The 24768-nt window shown below is 43.2% G+C and overlaps 1 protein-coding gene across 1 annotated transcript in view; it reads left to right on the top strand.

The window, feature by feature from the left end:
• The first annotated feature begins 9017 nt into the window (after nucleotides 1-9017).
• The window catches only part of IFT81 (intraflagellar transport 81), a 38683-nt gene continuing 22932 nt past the window's right edge, over nucleotides 9018-24768 (top strand). The window contains exons 1-8 of the mRNA XM_064727008.1: nucleotides 9018-9466; nucleotides 10345-10448; nucleotides 11364-11544; nucleotides 14395-14484; nucleotides 15523-15588; nucleotides 15907-16017; nucleotides 17247-17331; nucleotides 23366-23529. Of these exons, the coding sequence (XP_064583078.1) occupies nucleotides 9323-9466; nucleotides 10345-10448; nucleotides 11364-11544; nucleotides 14395-14484; nucleotides 15523-15588; nucleotides 15907-16017; nucleotides 17247-17331; nucleotides 23366-23529 (945 nt within the window). The 5' untranslated portion in view covers nucleotides 9018-9322. The remainder of the gene's footprint in view (nucleotides 9467-10344; nucleotides 10449-11363; nucleotides 11545-14394; nucleotides 14485-15522; nucleotides 15589-15906; nucleotides 16018-17246; nucleotides 17332-23365; nucleotides 23530-24768) is intronic.

Genomic DNA, 24768 nt, shown 5'->3' with positions numbered 1-24768 from the left:
TGTGCCCCTAACTGGGATCTGGGAATTGAGATGAATTCTTTACTCTTTGGATATTTCCACCAGCAAAATTTTACCTGTGTGAACAAAACCCTTTCACCTTACTTGAATCACACATCTGTTGTGCTATAGTGATTTTACCCTAATATAAACCAGGTTAGCTGAATAAGCAATTCTATTGACCAGTGCATGGGAGAAATGGTTTTGCTGAGAGGCTGTTCCCAAGCTTTCCTTATTTCCCTTGGTTCCTGGAGGACTAATAAGACTAAAAAAATATAGAAACTTTCCATTTGTCACTCAGGCAGATACAGTCCTGAATGCACAGCCTGTTTGAGTAAAGAATGCCAATTTACACAAAATTTTCAGAGCACTACTACTTACTCTTCAGAAGGCATTGAGGAATGTTTGCACTTAATGGTGTAATTAAATTTTGGGAAGTGAATGTTGTGCTTATTGGCACAGTGAAATCTTCAGAACTCCTCAGAACCACAGGCCAAAAAAGAAACATCAAATGAACAAACTTCTTTTACTTAAATACATCAATGTTATGCCACTACACTATTACCTGGGAAGCTGTCAGTGGGAGGAATATGTTGCTAAGAATAACAGGCAGTTAGGTGGCTCAGGAGAGAAAGAAAGATAAGGGTGATTTTCTTAGTTTTGGGTATCAATTGCTCTCTCTTTATTGCACTTATTTGTATGGGCCAAGCCTAAGCCAAGTCTCTAATTACAGCTGAAATATGAACAGGAGCCTTCTGATATAAATCTTGCTATAGAATAGCAGTGAGAATTTCCACATTTGACAGCTGCTGATCTCTGCCCCATGAATTGGCAGTTTCACTGCTGGTCCCCACAGCCGTGTGCTCACTCACACCAGAGCTGCACAGCTACTACAGGGTAAGATCAGGAGTATTTGAATTCCATCAAGACAGCCATTCCTAGGGGGAAACCCAATCTCCCAAGCAGTCATCCTTGTAAAGGACAGGGCTCCTAAGCAGGAAATATTTTTCCTGTCATTGCATTTTGAGCAATGCCTTGCACCAGAGATGTGTGATGACAAACAGCACATTAGCTGGATGATGTGTAGCTTCCATGAGGGACTTCTCATGTCTTCTAAAGCAAGTTAATGAATGAGATTTAATTACAAACCAAATCAACCTTTGTGGATGCTACCTGAGCAGGAAAGGCACTGAATAGTTTCACTGTATAACACTCAAGACATTAATTATGTGTGTTAATTTTTAAAGAACTAAAAATTAATGAACCTATAATGGGAAACTGTTGGTCATCATCTACTGGGGAGCATCTGGAACCTGATCCAAAGCTCTTCTGAAAAAAGGTGTTACAAAAACCAGTCCTTCAGCCAGCTAATCCAGCAACAGTGCCCTGCCTCAGGCAGAAAGGAACAATCCAAAATAAAAAGAACCTTCTTGCCAGCATGCAATTGTTCATCTCCTGCCATAACTAAGAGGAAGGAAATGAGGCCTCCTGTGTAGTTAATAAGATTTACCTTCCAAAGGAATCTGGTGCATGAAGACAATCCTGGGTGTAACCAAAGCCCCACATTGCTATCTCAGTATCTCAGCCACATGGCACAGCTTCCTGGGCTCTGGCCTTGGTATTGTTCTGGTAGAAAACAAACACTCAGATCTGCTTTTTAGTGATTCCTCCATTTTATCTTCTTGCCAATGGGACTTGTGAAGGAACTTTATACATCAGAGGTTTGGAGCAAACCTCTCATCCATTATTTTTGGTGCCTGTAGTGACCAACTCCTGGCACGTCAGAGGAAGGTTAGGGAACAAGGCAGAATGTGCAATGTAATTGAAAGCAAAACTCCCTCAGTACCATCCCAGCAGGAGCCTACAGAGGGTGACATTTCAAAATGACTGGCAGTCACTGAAACTTTGTAACAAGCCCTTCGGATTTCATTAACTCAGGAAGCTCATGCATATCTTTCCCGGATGCTGTATGAACAATTACAGCCTTCCTGTTGTTGGACAAAGCCTTTTGCAGACCATAACTCTGTCCACATGAGAAGGGAATGGAATTTGCTCTCAAGTGCTGAAAAACCTCAGCAGAAGGAGCTGTAGGAGGCATTGTGGGCACTAGAGGGGACCTGGCAGTGGGAAACTGCTCTGTTTCTGCAGAAAACCCCAAATTTGGGAGAAGAGGAGATAAAAATGTAGAAACTTATATGTACCTTATATTTTATACATATCTGCTTCTAAATGATCTAATGAAAGTGCTAATTGACCTAGTTTCTTATGCATATATTTCAAAGCTGGCTGAGAGGAACTAAAATTCATTACAATTCACTTCTTTAGAGTATCAATTCCATCATTTCAGTTGAAATAAAATAGTTTCTGATTTTTTTTTTCATTCTTTGGCTGCTGAAGACTAGAAATAGAACATTTTTATCTTGGACATTGTACAGTCATGGGGTTATAACAAAAGATGGCTACCAGGCCCTTCCATCCTGCTCTAGGTCACAGCAGCATTGCTCCATGGAGTCTTTCTCCCAGAGTTTTGTTATCTCACTGAGATTGGCACCATTGAGGTTTTCATGATCTGTGTGGGCAGGATGAAGAGATTGTTCTTTGGTCTGAGGAGGATCCCCAAACATCAGCCTGCAGCACAAAGCACAGACAACCAATCCACCCCACAGGGAAGTGAAATGAACCTCAGTGTGATAAATGAACCCACAGAGAACTTCCACATTTTCTTTGCAGAAGAAAACCCCACATTAGGAAAGTTTTTTTATTATTTCAGTCCCTGATTAAAGCTCTCTTACGTGGATGCATTTTTCCTTGACATCTGAATTAATGAGCCAAATGTCTCCAGTGAATTGAAGATGAGCCTGTGACACCTGAAGCTGTTTCTATGGCAGCTGCATGGTGGCACGAACTGGAGGCTGTGACTCCACTGCAGGATCACACAGCAGGGCAGCTGGGCAGAAGTCAATTATTTGGGAATTATAATGAGTGTTAGGAGTGTGGCTGTGAAGGAAAGAGCTGTTTTACATACATGAGGTCTATAGGTGCCTAGGCAGAGAGAGCACCTTAACATTTCATGACATTGTCATGTCTCTTTCTTTCAACACACACACAAAAGTAGATGTCTTTCACTCACTTTGGGAGGTTTTCCATGGATTCCTCAGGGAACCCCTGACCTCACAGGTTTTTAACAGTTGCATTATAATTCACACATCATCCTGTTTGAATTACTGTAAAGAAACAAGCTCTTGCTCAAGGGTTTTTGGTTACTTAAAGACAGTTTCAACCTGTCCTCAAACGTAAGATAGGGAGCTTGACATTTCAGATTGTTGCAGCTTTCTATAGGAGGAAGCTGCAGAAGGAACTACCCAAACCATGGTCCTGCCACACCTCATCAATCCTTATTTAGCCCCTTGCTTGGGTCAACAGTGCTTGTCATTGTTTGGGCTGAGGGTGAAGTAATTTCCTTCACAATTTTATAAGAAGTTTCATATCTGGGTCTGGTGATAGATTGAGAAATCAAGTGTTTCAGCTGGAAGTTTAGTTCAACAACATGAGCCAATTAAACAAGAATGTAAAAGTGGGCAGAAATCTGAATTCTGAATATTGAACTGACATTAACTGAAGACTTGCCTGTATTGGTACAGTGCATTCTTGTGCTGTAACCCAGATCCTGCTGCTTTTGGGGGCCACTTCCTTCACACTGGTACTCACTGAGCTGCTAACATCATCCTCTCCTGTCAGAGTCTGTGAGAAGTGGCTAGACAACTGTCTGGACAAAACAGAAAAGACAAATAAGCCCATAAGAATAAAACAAGACAGCTTCTTTACACCATTCTTGAACAAAAGGCACTCCAAGATAAAAGTCAGATGGTCATTTTCAAGTAGGTGAGAGAATTTTTGGATGAGACACATCAGCTGGATCAAATTCTGCCTTGGTTTCACTTTCACACCTTTTGGCTTTGAATTGATGCACATAAGAAGAGAATTTCCATTTTCCCATCCTAAATGACACAGACAATGTGAGGTGACATCCTGACCCTTCAGATGCCATTGGGAAACATCATTTATCTGCAACAGGCCTTGATGTCATCCAAAAACTTTTCCCCATGCTGTGTTGTGTGCACCTAGACTCTGACTTTTTCTGTCACAAATGATAGTGTCCTGTCCATGTTGTTTTTCTTTAAAAGAGCTTTAAAAACATAGGCTTTAATTTTTCAGTGACTATTTTTGTGCCCCATGCTGATTGCTTCAAAAACCTTGGCCTAACATTTTTACTTTCTCATGAATTGAATGTGTTAAGGAGGAAGGACACCTCTGTTCCAAAGCTGACAGGAATGTCACCCAGCTCATCTAACTCATAAAAGCACTGTCAAGTTTGAAAAAACTATTGTATGTTCAGAAGATACTTTCTACATTACATAAAAGTGATATAAAAGGCTTGCTTTGAAAAACAAGCCACAAGCACTTGCACCAATTCAGGTTAACAACAGACTTTTCTGGATGGAGATAAAATAGAATCTGAAGAACAAAAATACAAAGCAACTGATCAATGTTCCTTTATTTATATCCTCTGTTTTGACAGCGTTTCAGCCTTTTCCTCCTGGAGAACAGTGCTTTGGGATAACAATGTTGTTGGAAAGTGGCAGTGGGAACCCAGCTCTGAGCAGCAGAAGGTGGGCACAGAACTCAGTAAGGCCACTTGGATTTCCTGCAGATTTGGTCCTTGGTGTGATTGGGATCAGTGTGCGCAATGTCCTGGCCTGCCGCCCTCCCAGGAGAATGAAACCAACGCCACCAACCTCAGCAGACTTTGTTCAGCAAACTTATCACTGAGAACAGCCCTTGCTTGGCAGCACAGAGCAAAATTTGCCCTTTAGAGGCAATCAATTATGGCACATTCCTAAAACATCTTATTGTTCTTGGAATCTGCTGCAAGGGGTGACCATTTCATCTGACCGTGAACAGGAGGCTCTAAAGAGCAGCCTCTAATCTCAGAAACACTGAGGTAAACCTGACACCAATCAGTGGAGCTATTTTGGATTTTTCAGACAAGAAAAACCAAGCAGTGTGGCAAGGAACAAAACTGTGAGTGTTTCCTAGAGAAAGCTGAGTTAACTCTGCCCAACCAACCCCTCCTTGTTAAATAACATTCTATGCCACACTCTCACTTTGGAGGATCCACAATCACACCCACCCTCCAAGGGGGTTTAACACCACATCAGTGGTTTTGCTGCTGCTGTGGCATCATCTCCCCTCAGGACTACCAGACTTTGCCAGTAACACTCTTCTGGGCTGGGCAGAACACCCAGCACCCACTCCACAGGGCTGGCAGTGCCAGGCAAGGCACAGGGCAGTGAGGTTCTGGGGTCATCAATGGCCTCCAGCTTCTTATCCCATATTGCTTGGGACACCATTCTATGTGGTTTCAGCCTGGTTTGCATCAGGTGCTGGGACCAAAGTGAGTGATGAAGTCACTGCTCCTCTCAGCAGAGCCATTGGTGGCACATACCTTGTCACACAAAGCTGCAGCTGCCCAGCCTGTTCTGAGCCAGCTGTGTGCATCTGGCCCAGGGGCAGGAGAGGTGTGAGGCCACACTGACACTGCACACACAGGAGGTGGGGCTGGAAACCTGCAGAGCTCTCAAGGTCCGGCCTCCAAATCCCAGGCTCAGTCTGAAAGACACAAGTTTGGATAAGAATCCATTAGACCCAGATTTAAAGGATCAGGATCCTCTCTCATGCAACACAATACTCTCATAAAAGCACAAAATATACAAACCCTACAACACAGATCTAATGTTGTTCTTCCAGTCCTTTAGTACTTTAAATCACTTACAAATGTAGACATGACAAAACATTCAGAACCAGACAGACTTCTTGGCTGCTGCTATTGTCTTAAATGCCTCAGCTCACAGGAACAAGCCGCGTTCTGCACAAACAGGCTGAATTTTTAAAGATGTCTGTGATCACTCCTTAGGCTTTAGCTGACCACAGTACAGCTGCAAGTGGGAACCAGAAACAGGCTGGGGATGCATTTAGGTACTAGAATAGCCATAAAGAAATTAATTTTTAATATAACACAGTCAGGCCTATGTGTACACACAGCACAATATTTATAATAACTGAAACAAACAAAGAGGAGGGCTCAGATTGCTTGAGCAAGGCAGAAGTATTGTCTCCTCTTCCTAAAAGCCCTTGTTTTCACACTAACATCTTCCATCTGGTTGGGGTCTGACCTCGGCAGCCCGGCCGGGCCGTTCACGCTCCTGTCCGTGCTGTTCCCATATAAGGTGATGTCTCTTCGGGGAGCCGGATTCTCATTCGCTCAGGTTTGTCCCTCTCGGATTTGCTGCTCTCTGCGGCCGAGCTCTGTCACAACTTTGCTCGGCAGCATCTGCACAGCAGCGGCTGCAAAGGGAGGAGAAAGGCGGGAGGGAGCAGGGAAGCTGTGCCTGCAGATCCAGAGAGCTCTGGATTGTTTCCATCCTCCTTCCTCCCCAAGTCACCTCTGCAGGATGTCTTTGCAATAAGCAGCTTCCACAAGCCTTTCCCAAGCTAAAGAAAAGACAAATTCTATGCAGAGAACTGGATGGAACTGTAGAGCTGAACTCTTAGAGCAACTCTCACATCAAACTTTCCTTCAAAATCTGTATCATTCTCCATGCAAATTAATTTGGAAAATGCCCCCAGAATTATACAGTAAGTAAACTGGAACACTGGCCCTCGAGTCTGTAAGACTTGACTCAGACAGCACATCACCCAAACTGAGATAACTTAAGACAAGTTAAGCATAAACAAATCTCAGCTGCTTCCTGTAATATTTACCCAAGGCTGCACTGGGAGTTTATAATCTCTATCTGTGAAGATTCTCTTGTGATAAAGAGGTCAAGGCACTGAGCTAAGCCTTGATTGTGTTCTTTCAGGCAGTAATTGTGAATATTCAGGTTCTGTAAATGCCAAGCTGCAGGGGCAGCCAGGGGGCTGCATGCATGGAGAGCACAAGCCTGGTGCAAGAAAGGATCATGGTAACACAAAACTTTAAGGATGACACGGGAACTCTCTCACTTTCCCCAAGTTGGGAAGTCCCACAGAACTGGGCTCCAATGTGTGATTTTGCTCCTGCCTCCAATCACTTGAGCTTTCAAACATGACAGCAAGTTCAGCCAGTCCAGTTCTAACAAGGTCTGGTCATGGAGTCTCCTTTCCCAGAGTCAGAACAGACTTCATGGGTTTCCATCTCACCATCTCTTTTTCTTCTTATCTTGGCATTATCTAAAGTTTTCATCCTTCCTCTTCTTTAATGTAACAGAGACATGAGAAGAGGGGAATGTTCCTTTCCTCCTGGGAAGGGGAGAGGACTGGAATGGTCTCAATAGAAAGCAAAATCTCAGAGCAGCACCCAGCCCAGATCCCCCTCCACAATGACCACAACTGCCTTCCCCTCAGCACTGAGGAAGGATGAGGATCAGTGTTTACAGAAACAGAGTTTCTCCAGGATTAACTATGGGGACCTCACAGGCACCTCCATCAGAAATACCATTGTGATCTGCTCCCTCTGTGTTCTACATGCTCAAAATACTCATCGGAGAAAACAGTAACTGATACCAGGAAAGCATGACAAAGGAAAGCAGATCTCTTCTGGGAACTTGTAGGTAAATACGATTCCTAAAGGTCAGTATATGGACTGAAAGCACAAAGGGAACATGATCTGGTTTTAAAGTTCAAACCCAGGAGTCAGGAGACTTGGATTATGTTCCTGGCTCTAGCACAGCTCTCATGCCCAACCACAAGGCACCCGTCCATCCCTTCTGTCACTTCATTTAACCAGTTAAGAGCTCAGACATCAATCAGTGTCACTTCCCAGCCTTCCTGTGAAGACCAATAAATGTTATGAAATTATTGTATGAAGCATTTTCTGTTTCTCAGAAGGAAAAGAGGAGCTAATCTAAGTTAGTCGCAGTGCTTAGAATTGCAAAGTATTACATTTATGGTTGCTACTTACTGAGTCAAATTCTGCAGTGATTTACAACCTGTGCATTTCAATTGGCACCAATTTAACATGACTCACTGCATATTTTAATCCATCATCTGGGGACTCACATGGGATTCTAAGACTATCCAAGAACCTAATTGAAATAGCAGAGAGGCTCCAAAATCCAACTATTTCAGGCCTCAGCATGGCTTTTGAAGGATCTGCGAGAACAAACTCGCAGACTGAGAGATTCCATGAGCAAGTTTGACTTTAATTTATAGTCTGGTTCGGATTGTTTGGTGTTTTTGAAGCTGCTGTCCTTGTTTCAGATTTATGCACTACGTATTTATTGCTGCTTTGAGGCACGCTGACAACTGATGCTCAGCCTCGAGGACATAAATTTGCCATTTTCCCCAGATGAGGCCTGGGCCCAGGACTGACTGTTCCTGTTCCACACGGATCCTCTGTGCACCTTTCCATCTCCAAGGAATTGAGTAACCATTCACCTGACACGTACATCAGCCACACTTGACATCCCTTTGTGCTGTCAAAGGCTGCCAGAAATCTTAATTGGGTAACTGCAGCAATCTGTTTGTACATCTCCTACACATGCGACAACAGCCTCCCTCAGAAGGAGCCGCAGAGCCAAGTTTATCCTCCAGAGGCTGAATCTCGGACCTATTTCTGCCACTGCTCGCACTCGTTCCGTGAAGGAGCCTCAGGAGAGCCCTGCCCTGTGCCCCAGAGCCCTCAGCCGCAACTCCCGGGCCGTTCGCGGCGGGAAGGGGACGGGACGGGGCTGCGGGGAGCAGCGGGAAGGACTGACCGGGGCACGCTGTGGGGACAACGGGAGGGCTCCCAGTGCGGCGGGCTCCGCGCTGCCACAGCCGGCTGTGAGGGCAGCGATCCGCGGTCCGCCAGAAGAGCCCGGTGCCGCTCGCTGTCCCGATACCGGTGCCGGTCCCCTCACAGTTCGGCCGCGCCCCTCACGGCCAGGCCACGCCCCCTCATAGCTCGGCACCGCCCCTTCATCCCGGGCCACGCCCCCTCCATGCAAGACCACGCCCACTCACTTCGCGGCCCCGGCCCGGTTCGCGCCGCTCGCCGGTAACGCCGGAAGTGACGCCGTGCCTGTGTCCTGGCAACCGTCCCCGCGGTAACGGCGCGCGCGAGGCTCCGGTGGAGGCCTCCCCGCCAGGGCCCGGCCCGGGCCCCGATCCCGCAGCCCCGCCCGGGCCCCGATCCAGCAGCCCCGCTCGGGCCCCGATCCCGGCACCGAGGGGCGGCCGGACCCGGTCACCGCCCCCCCCGGCATCTGCTGTGTGCCCTCTGCAGAGGCTCTCCCAGGCCGCAGTTATGGGTGACCAAATGCAGGTCATTGTTGAGAAGCTCAATCAGGAGCCCTTCAGGAAGAACTACAATTTGATCTCGTTTGACTCCCTGGAGCCGCTGCAGCTGCTGCAGCTGCTCAGCGATGTTCTGGGGGAGATTGACCCGAAGGTAAGGAGGGCACTCAGGCTGCTCACGCCTCCTGAGGGGGCCTGACACTGGAATTTGCTTTTATTTAAGCCTGGCTCAGTATAATCCTGCACTGTTTGTCTCACCAAAAGAAGCTTGTATGAATTTTCCAGGAAATAAATGTGCCTGGCAAGAATCCTTCCTGCCTGTACGTCTGAGTGCTCTTGGCAAAGCAGCAAATGCTGCTTGGGGCAGGGCGGCAGCATCCCTGCTCCCCAGAGGATGATGACGATGTTTTTCCTGTGAAATGAAAGATCTTGGATGTTTTTCCTGTGAAATTAAAGACCTTGGTTCATACTGACAATCGTGTTCAGTCAAAGCCAGGCTGTGTCCTGCACCCAGGGCAGGAGCTGATCAAGAGCTGAACCTCCCGACTGTGCTGGTGCAATGGAAATTAAATCCCAGTCCTGGGAGGCTGCCAAAAGTGTGTGTGAGATCAGAAGGGACCATTCACACACCTGGGGAGTGGGTACCTGTGCCAGGATGTCTGACTTCCAGGGTGGATGTGGTCAGTGTGACTGCACAGATGAGATCCCATGAGCAGGGAGAAGAGATTCCTGGGGTAAATTGACAGGAAAATCCATTAGAAGAGAATTGAAGTTTGGTGATATAAGGGATGATCTCACTGTTGCCTGGTAAATTAATAAAACCAATTCTTTCAGTGTTGCCAGATAACTAACATCACTTGGACAAACAAGTTTCTAAAAAAAAAATATAATTGGTGGTAGGAAATAATATAGTGTTATTCTAAAACTTAGTAATTAATTATTAAATAGATTGGTTTATAATAATTACAATAATTTCTACTATATGAATAATAATAAAGAATAATTACTTTTTTAATTTTAAAACCCGCTCAGCATGCTGTGGACATCAGAGAGGAGCTGCCAGAACAAACAGCTAAAAGAATGCTGAATCTCCTTGGAATCCTCAAATACAAACCTCCAGGGACTGTGTCTGACCTGTGAGTACCTTTTTGCCTACAAATCACGTTAAAACATCTATTTTGGGTTATATGGTACTGACCTTTAGTTCAGGTGAGCACTGCTCCAATGTCCCCATGGATGTTGGGATGGGATCCCAGGTGTGGCTCCAGCTGGGCGCTGTTCCCGTGTCCCTGGGAGTGTTTTGGGGTTCCATGTGGGCGCTGTTCCCGTGTCCCCGGGGGTGTTTTGGGGTCCCAGGTGTGGCTCCAGGGGGGCGCTGCCTGCAGTGGCGGCTCGGGCCGGCAGAGGGCGCCACCCGGCCCGTCCCGGTCCCGTCTCACCTGTGCCAGGTGATCCCAAATCCCCCTCGCTGGCCCGGCATCCCCAAGGCTGTCACTGCTGGCTTTATCCTTGTAGTGTGTTATGGGGTTTTTATCTGACTCAAGGCAGAGCTTGACCTGCAGACTTCCAGTTCAGAACAGGTTGGGTCTGAAGGGACTTTAAAGATCACCTGTTCCAGGTTGATCCACCTTCCACCATCCCAGGTTGCTCAGAGCTCCATCCAGCCTGGCCTTGAATACTTCCATGGATGGGGCACCACAGCTTCTCTGGGCACTCTGTGCCAGGGCCTCAGCACCCTCACAGGGAAGAATTGCTTCCTAATTCAAAACCCTTTGTCACTGTGAGGCCATTCCCATTGTCCTGGTAAAAAGTTCCTCTCCATCTCTATTTTGTGCTTCCTTCAGGTTCTGGAATGTGCAAATCCCTCAGCCTTCTCTTTTCCAGGCTAATCAAACCCAAGCCTCATCATGAGCATTTTCTCTTCTAACAGCATTACAAAAATCATTAGGCAAGTGGAGAAGGAATGTCAAAACATTGCAGATTTTTTGTTCCAAGCCAGCATTCTTTTGTTTGAGATTTACTGGCATTTTCTCCTGGTTGGTTCCATACAGGAGTGCTTTTCGCCAGGGGCTGGTTACTGGAAGCAAAGCTGTAATTCATCCTGTCTTGCACTGGCTTCTTCAGAGGACCAGTGAGCTCAGGACCAGAGCTTACCTGGCACGTTTCTTGGTGAGGCTGGAGGTGCCAGCAGAGTTCCTGCAGGATGACACTGTGGCTGACTTCAACAAACAGGTACCATTCCTCATCAGGGCCAACACTGCACCTTGATTAAAGTGCAGTGGGAGGAGGGATAAATGAATCAGGGAGTTATTGCTGGCATACATGTCCAAGTGAGTTATGTTAAAAGCTTGTCGGAATCAAGGATAAGCAAAGATTCATAATAAAGAGTTGATGTCTTGACCACTTTTCTTCCAATAACCCTGAAATTATGTATTAATAAGGAGCATTGAATTAAAAGGCCTTAAGCCCATTAAGCACTAGGTGCCAAATAATGTTCACAGCCATTTTGGCTTAGACAGACTTTTAGTTCTTAATTTTTGAGCAGGTTTGAGGGTTTTTTCTCCATGAAATATGGCCTGGATATTTTTAACTTTATAAAATAACCACTTCAAACAAGTGCAGGAAATGTTATGACCAAAAGTCGATGTGTCCTAATTGTCCATTGATTGTATTTGTAGCCATGATAGTCCTGTGATAGTATTTGATGCCCAATATTTGTATGAGCCTTACTCCACTTCTGCTTTAACCATTTTTTTTTTGTCAATAAAGAAAAGATTCCTTTTTCTCTGTGCTGACATTCCTATTTATTATGTTCCCACTTCTTTTGTGAGCATTAAATGTTGATTTTAGATAGTCAGACTGGGTGGGTTTGAAATGTAAAACTGGAAGTGAACCAAAGTTTTGGGTTTATTATCTGAGGTACATATTTACTTATTTTTTCCCAGTTTTCTGTGCCTTTTGTTCTGCTAAACCACAGTGGGTTTGAGTGTTTGTAAGAGGTAACTTGATCTGTTAACTCTGCACCAGCAAAGCTGAACACTCTCACTGAGACTTGACTAAGCCTTTTATTTTTTTGTTACCTCTAACAATATTGGATTTATACCTTGAAATAACTCAGCAGAAGTAGCAGGGAGAGAAAGGAATGCAGATTGTATGTTTTGTTCAGAATGTCACAGTGTTAATGTGTATAAATATCCACCTCCATAATTTCCATGACGTAAGATGTGTTCCTTTTTGGGATTACAGTAATAGAACCAGCTCATTAAACTAATACTCTGCTGATTAATTCAAAACAGGAGCTGGGGTAATAGAATGCCTTACTGCACTATAACATGACAGTGCAAATATTTAGATACTAATGAATTAAACAATTAGCCTGAATTATTTAGATACAGCTTTGCAATGGTGTCTTTTAAGGGAAATTTCAAAAAGGAGAGTTCAGACACCTTTTAACACAGTTAAGTTTTGTGGGTGTGTAGAATCAAACTAAAATGAACTCTTGTAAATTACTTATAGAAGATACTCAGCAAACCTTCCCAGCTGTGTTGTGATTTAGACATTGGATTGCCTGCAATATATAATTTAAGAAATAAGCAACTTCAGCATTAATCTCATTGTTCAGGCTTCAGTGATTTGCTCCCAGGTGCCAGAGATCTCTTTCCATGTAGGATCCTGGGTGGTTTTTTGATCATTTGAGTGTGTCCCTTATTTCAGGTGCATGTGGAGCACCCAAGGCGAAAAGTGAGAACTTTATTTTTTGTTATGATCCAGCAAACTCTGCTCTGCCTTGTTTGAATCCTGCCATTTGCCTTGAAATTTCATGTTCCAATGGGGAAGAGTCTCATGGAACTCCTCTTTTGACAGAAGCAGAGACACACAAAGGAAAACTCTTGGACAGCAGCAGTGGGAGTGCAGTTGCTCAGAGAGCACCTGCTCATTTTCATTCTTGTTAAAGGATTTCCAGAGTGCACAAGGAGCATCATGGAAGCCAGTTGGGTTTTACTCCTGCATTTTCTAACTTGTTCCTCCTCATCCAGCCTGTGCATTCCTTGTCACACCATTGTTTGCCACTTAATCCAGCTCTTTGTGATTTTATCTTCTCCTTAGCCATTTTATTGCTATTTTTTTGAATCCCTTCCAGCTTGTCAGTGTGTGCTTGCTACTGAAACAACCAGAACAGAGCAGAGTGCTCTGGCTGCTGCTTCCCCAGGGTTTTACAGAATGGAGGTGCTGCTTCACTGCTCAGGGCTCTGATGCCTTTGTTTGAACTGGCCTTTGCTGTTGCCATTTGGTATTCACCTTTCATATCAACTGCTCTTTCCAGGAAGTAAAAAATGCCTTGATACTCTCCTTTTAGATTTTCCCATCTCATTGAAGGGCTGTTTCTGTGGAGATAATCTTTCCTTCCACCACAGCTCGCGTTTCTCCGAGTTGAATCTAAATTTATTTCCTCTCCATATTTCTAAACTCTCGCTGTCCCCTGTTATTTCTCTACCCACACAGACTTTCACACTGCCTCTCAGTTGAAGATTCCTGGTGGGCAAAGTACTGGTGTGGAAGTAGCACACTGTCTCCTTGTCTCTGAGTGCTGAGCTGCATCTATCAATCTCTGGGATGCTGTGAGGGTTATGCAACGTGGCACAGCCACTTCTCACGTGTTCACTCAGCTCTGCTCTTGGGCCACTCTGGAAACTCAAGCCCCATTGCTTCCTTCAGTGTTGTTAGAGCACACACTTCCTTTTGGGGCTGATTTATATGTGGGATACACAGATGTATAGTAAGAGAGAGTAATTTATTAATTTGTCCCTCTTGGGTGACATTTTCCTGTTTTGCAAATACACTGTGTACTACAAAAGGTGAAAATACCGAGAAAATTGTGAGGTTCTGATTGTCTCTTCAAATGGAAGATAATGCACTGTTATTTATAAGTTGACAGGCTTTTGCAATAAGAAAATGCCTTTTTATCTTGTTCTCACTATATTTCTATGTCTGCATTTACTGTCTTAGTAGTAGAACAGTGTGTTGATCTGAAAATCCTTAGACACAGAGCTCATTCTGCACAATTTCCATTTCATTTCACAGTATGAAGAACTCATGGAAGCATTTAAAAACCTACATAAGGAGCACGAGCAGCTGAAAATATCTGGTTTATCAACTGCAGAAATAAGAAGGGTAAACAAACTCCACACTTTTTTCTTTAGTTGGTGTTTTGCATGTCAGTTCCATGTTTGTTGGCTTTGTGGACAGTGTGGAAGCTGTAGAGGCCAGAGCTGGTGGGCACTGCAGCTGCCTCTGGAGCTGCTCTCTGTTGGCAAACACAAAGTCCTCGCTCTGTTTAGAGCTGAGATTTCTGGAGCAGATTGGGGAACGAGGCTGCCAAGACTCTGTGCAGCATGATTTCCAAATATTGGAACTCCATTTCCTCTGAATGCAGACTGATACAAAGCCTTTTGCTTTCCTGATAGCAGCTAATAATTCCAGAGGGTGTTGAATGAATTATGAGCTTAAGTCAACAGAAATGATGAACCCACGTGGCTCAAGTGTTAAGTAGAGATATTTGCTCTGTTTCAGCACAATAATTAAACTTGTGTACAACTTTCCAGGGGTCACACAGAGAAGCCAAGCAAATGTTGAGATAAGGGCCTACATGTGGAGAATTCGTTTTCCTTTCTCTCATAACTACCAATCTGCAGAGCCCTGCTGTTGCAAAATAGGACTAAAGGAGAATAATAATAATGAGATACATGTTTCAGCACTAGCAAATGTTTCTTTTAAGACAGTTTTAATACAAGAAGTGGCAGCAGACATCTCTCATAAGCAACTTCATGCAAATTGGTCTGCCAGGAATTGGGTAATGCTGGTGACATTAAGAACATATGTCAGACTGCATCAGATGTTGAATTCATACTGATTCGTTCCTTGGTGGTTTCTGTTTGTTTGTTTTTATTTTAGAGAAATCCACCTGCTTTTATTTTAAATGTTCACTGTAATACTCAAGGATGCAGATGAAGAATGTTAGCATAAAGAGAGTGGGAACTGTGGGGGAAGTAAGAGAGATTGGAATCCTGGATGTTTGATCATAGATCAATAAAATTACAGCCGCCTCCGTGTATTCAGGGAAGAATTCTGATTTTCATATTAATTTGAAGAGAACTTAGTCCAATCCAATATACATGGGGAATAAATTAATTTTTTTCCCCTGCTTTTTAGGACATCAGTGCAATGGAAGAGGAGAAAGATCAACTGGCCAAGAGAGTCGAGCGTCTCAAGAAGAGGGTAATAAGAGAAGTAACACTCCTACATTTCAGTGTCATAATCCTTGGCCTGCAACTCCCATTTTGGAATGCAAACAGGGATTAAGATAAACACACTGTATGTCTAGGAAGGAATCAAGTAACTAATTGACCTACAGGGAATCTCCCCAGGCGCTGATCCAGAGCTTTTAAGAATCTCGAGTCCAGTCCTTTGCTGTCATTTCTGAGTAGTAACGTGTATGGAAGGGAAGTGCTAAGTGGGCTTGTGAGACATCTGATCTCTTTAATGTATTTCTCAGCTATCTGACAGCAACATGCACTATTTATCCACTTGCTGTAGGTGGAGACAGTACAAAATCATCAACGGATGCTTGAAATAGCAAGACAGCTTCGCTTAGAGAAAGAGAGAGAAGAATCTCTGGCTCAACAGAAACAAGAACAGAAAAGTCAGGTACTGGCATAACAACACACCTGGTAAAGAGTTGTTGATGTTTGTTTGGGAATTGTGCATTTTAAAAATACATCAGGAACAGCAGTAGATGGGAGAGTTTCTCCCAACCCCAGAAAATAAAATTCCATTTAAAAGATCTGTGTACATTTTAAGGGAAGAGGCTTGACCCTGCAAGTTTGGAACACCACAGTGAAGGTACTTGGCTGCCTCAGCTCCCACTGACATCATCCTTTAGCATTCCCAGGAAATGTTCCATGACTTACTGCTGGAGCACCCAAAGGGAACTCTTCACATTTATGGCAGTGAGCAAATGTCTCCTTGGTTTGATTTCTATCTCTGATCTGCACGAAGGTTGCAGGGGCTCAGCAACACAGCAAGTACCTTGTATTGTCCTGGGTGGGGGCAGTATTCAGGAGCAACCTTGGGATTTAAGCCCCTGAATTTGGGAAAAATGATGTCCTGAGAAGCCCTGGGAGCAGCTGACATCCAAGTGCAAGGGTGGGTTTTATTCTGTCCTGTGTTGTCTAAACAAGATACTTCAATAGAGTCCAGTGCCATTTTGTTACACTGACTCACCAAAGTCTGTAGCCTGAAATCTGAGAGCTTTTCCTATTAAAATGGGAAAAGCTTTCAGATTTCTGATCTTGCAGCCTTTATCTGGATGTGGGATCAGTGGGAATCAGTGGCCTCTCAAGCTGTTGGGTCTTTGCTGGAGCCTGAGTAAGATCACCACTAAAATGAATGTGATGTCCAGTTAATTCCAGTTCTCACTGCACATCTCTCTAAGTCACAGAAATGCAAATCAGCTGGGGCTGGTTTGGCAGGAAGCTTTCCAGACTGCTCCTGGGATGGACAGTGGATTGCTGTGACAACTCAGCTGCATTGCAGGATAAGCAGAGTTATCTGCTGCAATCCTGATTCCTGCTGCCTTTTGTTGTTGTTGTAATGCTCAAGCCACTCATATTTTTGGTTGAAAATTGTTGGATGAATTTCTGCCATCAGAAAAAATATCACTTGGGAGAACAAGAACACTCTTCTCAATTAACAGGAGGGAATATCAAGTAAACCCAGGCCAAGTGTTGAAAATTTGGTCTGGCACATTTCCCTTGTGAAACAGAAAATCACCAGGCATTAAAGCTGCCATGGTTTGTGTTTGGGGCTCTGTGGGTTGAGTTTGCACGTGGATTTCCAAGGCATGACCCTGTGTGTGTCCAATTGTCTCTCCCAAGTTGTTCCACACGGAGCAGAGGCTGCAGAGAGCCCAGGTGCAGCTGAAGGAGATGCAGCACATGGTGGCAGATTCCAAACCAGAAAGTGAGTAGGGCTTTTCCTGTTCCATCCTAGGTTAGTGTGGTGGAAACCATGCCATAGAATGGTGTATGAATTACTTCCAAAATTATAGAATATGACTACTTCTAAATTTAAATTTAGTAAACCAAGTTATTGTCCTGCTCTTTCAAGAACATTTACTATTTCAGTTGCATCACACGACTGCTTTGCCAGCTCTTCTGAGTTAAAGGATTTTTCTCAGTCACCACCTCGTAGCATTGATATTACTTTATAATTTTACTTTGATTTTTTAATGATTCTCATCTGCCACTGAACCACAAGTGGAACTAAAGGAGTGTCTGAACCATCTCACAGGGACTTGCAGTGGATTTTATAACTGGTCCTTTTTTGCAGTAGCTATCAGAGAGTTTATACAGCAAAGCTGTGTCAACAATTCTATTTCAGTTCCTGGGTTTTTTTAAGGCCAATGGAAACTCGATGGGTTCAGTTCACAGAAGCAAAGGTAACATAATAAAAAGCCAGTAAATATGTCATTTCATCATTGAGATGAAAATAAAGTTAACATATTTAATTTCCTTATCTCGAGTCCTGCTTGCAGGGGAAAAAACAAAAAGTATTTAGATGTTCCCAATCAAAGCTTGGAGTCATTACTTAAGAAAACTTGTGTTGAAATTTTGCCCAAACAAAGACCTCAGGACTCAGCTTTGTAATTGCCTTCCCCAGTTACAGAGGCACTGCCTGTAGCAGCAATTACAGAATGCCAACTGTGGGGTTTTTTTAATAATTGAAATTAGGTGACCACAGTGCACTGAATAGGTTCCATTTATTTTAAAAGCTTTGCTGGTCTACGAGGTAGCACAATTTATTTCATTTTGAAGATTCCCTTTGGCTGCAGTTTGGTAGCTCAGCTGCCTGCTGGGACCAGCCCTGTGTGCTGACAGAGCAGCAGCTGGATGTTCACTGGCAGTCAGATCCTTCCCTTTAAAGGAAACTTCCTGCATTTCTAATGTTCAGGTGTTTTCACTTCCTAAACAAGATAAAATGTTCAGAGTTGTTGCTAACAAGCAAAAGCTTTGTTGTTTGTCTTATGGGTTTGATTACTTCACTTTATAATTAATTTTATATTTAAAGAAATGTAAAGGAACTCTGGAAGGAAATGCAACTAGCAGATATTTATGAGTGTTATTAGCATGCAATTAGCATCAGCCTGCTTGAGCTGTGCCAGGAGAATAAGCCTTGTGGTTGGTAGGATTTTAACTCTTAGGAACATCATATTTAGAGGGCTTTGTATTGTGCCATTAATTGTTATGATGCTACAAAACAGCTGGAAGTGATGCTGCTGCTCCACAGAACGCTCCTGCCCTGCTTGTTCATTCCAGTCCTTCCCTGTTCATGAACTTCAGCCTTTCCCTGTTTAATCACTTCTGCACTACTCAGGATATTGTTTAACTGGAGAAGGATTTGCTGCTGGCAGCACTAAGTAACATGAGTTTTCATATTCTGGGGGTTTTTGGTGATGTTTGTTGTGTTGAACATGAACAGGATTTTTATTAACACTGGGCTCTGGTCTGAATAACCACAACCCAGCTCACATCTACTCTGCAAGATTGACATAATTCTGCTGTGCTGCACAAACAGAAATTGATAACATGAAGAAACAAATCAAATCACTAAATTCTTGGTCCCTGTCCATTTCATAGGACATTGCTGGTTACTTTATTGGCAGATATAGGAGGAAGTGAATGAGTAGCTTGAAAATATTGATTAAAAGAATGTGGTAAAATGATCTGTTGATGAGCAGTAAAATGGGTCATTTATAAACTTCATCAAGTTAATAAGTAGAAAGAGATTTAGAACACTGAGAACTTCAAAGATACTTGTCAAAGAGGAATTGCTTTGTACAGATGCCTATTTTATTTCATTCTTGATGAAAATGAGAAATTTAGGAACCTATTACTTAAATATTCCATTTGGTATAAAAAATTAATATTTTTCTCTTCCACACAATTATCTTTTCTTAAAATTCCAAGTTTAAATGGTCTCCTCCAACACTGCAGACATTACAATTAAAAGTTACAGAAGTATTTGGTAAGGGAGACTGGCTTAGGTGGGACTTTATTTCATCTTCAAATGATTTTATTTATTATAAAGTCACTGTCAATCGATGCAAGGTCGTGGTAAAGCACTTTTAAGATAATTTGATATCTGTGATGACAATACAAATCTGGTTGGTGAGATTGATGGGGTTGCTGCAGTTGATTTTTTTAAGGTCATTAACTCTTCTACCCCATTTTGAACAAACAAGGCAGCAGAAATTCAATGTGGTCTCTGTTAAAAGGATTAAAAGGAGTTTAATGGAAGGTTTGGAGAAATGGAATGGATGTTTGGCTTTTCTTTTGTTTGGTATTTACACCAGATTCCTGAAAGGAAAAAGCAAATGATCACTGGTGGAATAGAAATAAGGAAATGGCTGAATAATGAGGAGACCCCTGATTCCAAGTGACCACAGAGACTTGGGAAGCCAAGCTCATGCCTACAATGTTTATTTTAAGGATGAGCCAGATTCCAGGCTATTCCTCCAGGAATAATGTACATGCAATGCATTTCTGGCATGTGGGGCTCTTTGGAAGAAGGGTCTGAGAAGAATTTGTGGGTCAGGAATGGGAGATGTGGAGCTCCCACTGCCATGGATGAGGCGCCTTCCCTGCTTTCCTTTGTGGGAGAAAATGGCACAGCAGAGTTTCTGTGCCTCTGGGCCTGCCTCTGGCACATCCAGCCCTGCAGCCCCTGCTCAGTAATTCAACATTCAGGAGAGCACTGAAGGGTCAGAGAGGTTTCAAAGAGCTCTAATAATAATAATTACAGACATGAAAAGCAGAACTTGGAATCACAAATTCAGGATTTCACACAAATTCAGTTTTTCAAGGATATATGGGAGGGATGATTGATCTGCCGGTGTTTGCACGTCCCAGGCCCCCGCTGAAGAGAGGGAAAGTGGAAGTGGTGTTCCTGTGGAGGAAATCACTTCAGCCCTGCCTTTGTGGCTGCAGAAAGGGAAGGGAAGGATTTGATGCTGGAAGTTTGTTCTAGACTTGGCCATGGCCTTCCCATGTGGTATTAAACCAGTTGTTGGCAGAGAGTCATGAAATGAGTGTCCCTCTCTGTTTCCCTCCTTTTAAACACTGAATTCCTGTTGCAGATGGTTCTGGTCCAGGATGCCCAGCTGGCAGCCTGCAGTGGGATTCTGAGCACAGAGTTAATCAAGATTTAGCTCCATTAACAGAATTGTGCAGAGAAAATTGCATCTCTTCTACATGACTGAGCAAGCACGAGTAAACTCTTTCTCCCATCCCTCTCTTTAAAATAATAATAATAAAAAAATTTGAATGGAAAACATGAGGAGTGCTCTGAATAGCTCTCCACATGTAAATATGTGGTTGGCAGGAGCTTGCTAAAATAACCTGAGGGCACAGAGCCAGATTTCTGTGCTGCTTACGTGTGTAGATTTTGTAACCCTAAGTCAATGTTGAAACATTAAAAACAGAATTTATATGTGTAATGGAAAGATCTGAAGTATGCTGGCCTTTTTTCCTCTCTAGCCTGGGAATTTCAAAAGAATGCTTTTCACTGAAAAAAAGCCCAAAGCAGGAGCTGTGCTGTGTTTTGGTTTTTAAGGTTCTGTTAAGCAGCAGAAGTAGCTCTTAGGTAGTTTCTGCTCCATGGGTTGAGTTGTACAGGAGGAAAAATATATCCAGGGTATTCAGGAAAGAAATGATATTACTCATGAGGGATGTTGACATCATGTCTTTCCCCATCAAGAAATCAAGTTTTAACTGGTTGTGCTGCTCCATGAGGAGTCAGCAGAACACAGAACACTCAGGGGTAGCAGGACTTGGTAGCAGCTCTGAGGTTATTTGAGAAATAAATCAGATTGTGATCAAGGTTATACCCCATGAACTCAAAAGGTCTCTGCTCTTATCAAAGCTCTTGTTCTTTGCTAAATTTCTTGTCATATCTACAACAAATCATTTAAGAATGTACATTTTTATCAGAAAACTGGAGTAGCACAAGAAATGAAGTGTAGGTTATATATGCAGGTTTCTTTGCTGCTAAAAACATCAAGAGATTGATTTAATTAAAATATTAATATTTCATATCAGAAGAATGTAATTGATATCAGATTGATTTCCACACCACAGATCTTGGTGATAAATACCAGACTGGGAGGGTGCTCCAGCCAGTTCTGAGGTGATAATTCAGCTCACAGGGGGTGTGGGAACAGCTTTGCTGCATTTGCATTTGGGGCATTTCTAGTGAGACACTGAGATGTGGTCCCTGCTGCCCAGCTCTGTCATGGCTGAGGAGGGTTGGAATTTCATTCTTCTGGAGGAAGGGAGTGGGAAATGTCTCCCTTCCAGGAAATGCCAGTGTGTGCCCAGGGTGCAGCTGCAGTGCCAAGTGCACCATGGCAGAGGAATCCACTCTCCCACCCACAACCAGTCTGGGGCTCTTTGGTTTCATAAATGGCCCCTCCACCAAGGGGAGAAGCTCCTGTGGATGCTTTCCATAAACACAGAAATCAACAAACTGGGAACGAGGAACTCCCACTCAGTTTTAGCTTCATTGGCAGCGCTGCTTTCCCCAGGGCCTGGTTTTTCTCTCAGTTCTCGAGTTTTTCTCAAGAGCTGATGGCTTATTTCCCTTCTGGCAGCTCTCCTGGCAGAGTGGGCTGGGAGCAGGGCTCAGGAGGATCTCTCAGGACACTGATTCAGAGGTAAATAGCAGCAGAAAAACGGGGGCCCCTTTTCCTGGGCTCTCTCACTTTGTTCTGACCTTTCCCTTTGGCAGTCAGGCTTCGTAGCCTGAGAACCAAAAGCTGTTTTCATCCACATCCTTTCCCATCCCTGTTTCAGCAGCATCAGCTGCACTTTTGTATCTCTGTGCTCAACTCCTCTCTGCTCGTGCAGTAAATGGAAGAGATGGAGATTGTGAACTTCTTGTTTTCCTTGGCATTTCATCACAATTCCATCTTCTCCCTAATAAGGAGAGAACTAAAATCCCAACCATAACAAGTTGTTTGAAAACCAAAAAGAACCCTGGATCACCTGGATCATGAAAAATACTCTGAAATACCCATTCCCACTCTGATCTGACATGCAGCTTCTGAATCTTGTAGTCCTTGGACAGGAATTGTAGTTCTTGTAGTCCTTGTCTCTGAGGAATTATTCACTGCACTGCCTGTTGTCAGTGGAGACTGTGCAGTGTCATTTAATAGATGTTTCCTTTTATTCTGTTGCATTTTTCTATCTGTGAATTGTTCTTGAGTTTATTTATAAATGGTCTGTTAAGGAGCCTGAATTACTCTGCCTAGAAAGAGCCAAGTCCTCCAGAGCCTGGTAAGGTGCAGGTGCATCAGGCTGCTCCAGCAAAGCTCATAAATGGGATTTTCTATTGGATTGTTATTTTCTGCATTCTCAGTCCATGAACTGTCCTGATATTCAATGTTTGTTCTTTCAAGAAGAAATCTTTACAGGGAGCCAATCTGTGTTCCAGCAATGGAAAGGACCCTTAAAGTAGGCATACATTAAACTTTGCTCATTTTAAGGCCTTTTTAAATGCCAGACAGAAAAAAAGTTTTATTTTAGCATGAATCTCTAAGGATATAATAAATCTATCAACGAGCTGGGCCAAATGAAGATTTTTCTACAGATAAAGGTTCAATGGCTGTTTATATCAGCAGTGTGTGTTGAATTCTGTATCTGACTCAGCTGGAGTTTCCTGTGAGGTGGAGTTTTCTTGTTATTAATAAGAGGAATCTCTCAAGGAGCTGATAGTTACATGTTCAAGATAGAGGTGCATAATAAATCCTCTTATATTGTTTAAGATCCAGATTAAAAATTTAAATCAAGTAACTCCCCCTTTCTCTGAGCACTGAAGACTCAAATGTTATGCTGTTATTGTAATCAGCTGCTAAATACTTTAATGTGTTGGGGAAATCAAACTTAATTATCTGCTACATTGCTTTTATAGACACTCACTGATTTAATTTGTTTTTAAGGTTTAATGAAGAAACTAGAAGAGGAGATAAATTTCAATTCCTACCTGGTAAATGAAAAAATACCCAGAGAGATGGAAAGTAAAAAGACTTCAGTGTATTTCTTACAGAAGTTGGTTGCAGAGCCAGCCATGACTCAAGCTGATCTCAGTGCCCTGGAAAGTGAGGTGAGGCACCAAGGCCACCCTGATTTGTGTTCTCTGGGCTGCCTGGACTCTGCAGTGCTCTCATCCCTGCTCATATCCCAGAGAAAATCTTTCATTCCCAAAGCAGCCTCCCCTCAGCTGTAAAACCAAGGGGTCTCAATCCCTAAGTGCAAACTCTCTATAAGGTGTTTTTAAATACTCACAAAAGAGACAGGAGTAAACCAACCCCAAACCAAACCCCAAACCCAAACAAATCCTCAGGTGCTCTTCAGGAAATTGGGTTAATTCAGCACTCAAGGGCTGATTTTCCTTCTCTTCAGATTTCACTTGTTTGAAACTCTCCCTGCCATCGAGGGGTTGATCCCAACATAACATCCCATCCCACCTCCCAGGGTGATGCCTCAATCCCTGTGCAGTGGCTCAGAACTCCTCAGGGGTTGGAACAGCCCTGCATTGTTTGGTTTGGTTTTTAAGAACAAAGAAAATTTAGGCATCAAATACTTGATTTACCTTTCATAAGTTAAAAGCAAATAGTCTCAGAAAAACCCTTATTTGTCAGATATATCCAGAATGTGCAGAGGGGTTTGTTGCCACACAAATACATTTATATATTAACTCAATGAAGTTTTCCTATTTGCATAATCCTAAATAAAATATTAAATATGAAATATAATGCCCTAGAAGAATTTAGAGGAATGCTAATTATTAGTATTTCTATTGATGATAATGATGAAGATTTACACCAATGTCAGAGGGAAGAAGAGCAGGTTCTTACCAGCTGGTGTTTGATACCCCTGGGATTTCCAGCTCAGGCTTTGCCATGAAATGGAGATAATGAGGAAACAGAGGATCCATCTTAAGGGATGACAGCATTAATAAATGGCAGATTAGGGCTGAAATAATAAACCAGCTCTGTGATTCAGCCTCTGCTTTCCTAGATTAGTTCCTCTAATCAAAACAATATTTGTGGCTGCAGTTATGTCTTTCAGGCATGCTTGAAACCCTGTTTTTTTGCACATTTCTTTTCCAAGAGTGTTGTTGGGTTTATCGTAATACTTTAAAAAGCTTCAAGTTTTGCCCTCTTTCTCCATGATGTAACCTTTGATTTGTTATATTTTGGAAGTATCTTCTTCTTGAAAGATAATAAAAACATGTCATACACTTGGCTGAAGTCACAGCATGGCCTTAGGCAGCTTTTTTTTTTTCCTTAAGTAGGCTTTTTATTATCTCAGTGCCTTAAAAAGGAGCTGAAGTGCACCA

Source organism: Zonotrichia leucophrys, chromosome 15 (assembly GCF_028769735.1).
Source record: "Zonotrichia leucophrys gambelii isolate GWCS_2022_RI chromosome 15, RI_Zleu_2.0, whole genome shotgun sequence".
Lineage (NCBI taxonomy): Eukaryota > Metazoa > Chordata > Aves > Passeriformes > Passerellidae > Zonotrichia > Zonotrichia leucophrys.
This window is presented reverse-complemented; position numbering and strand designations above follow the sequence as displayed.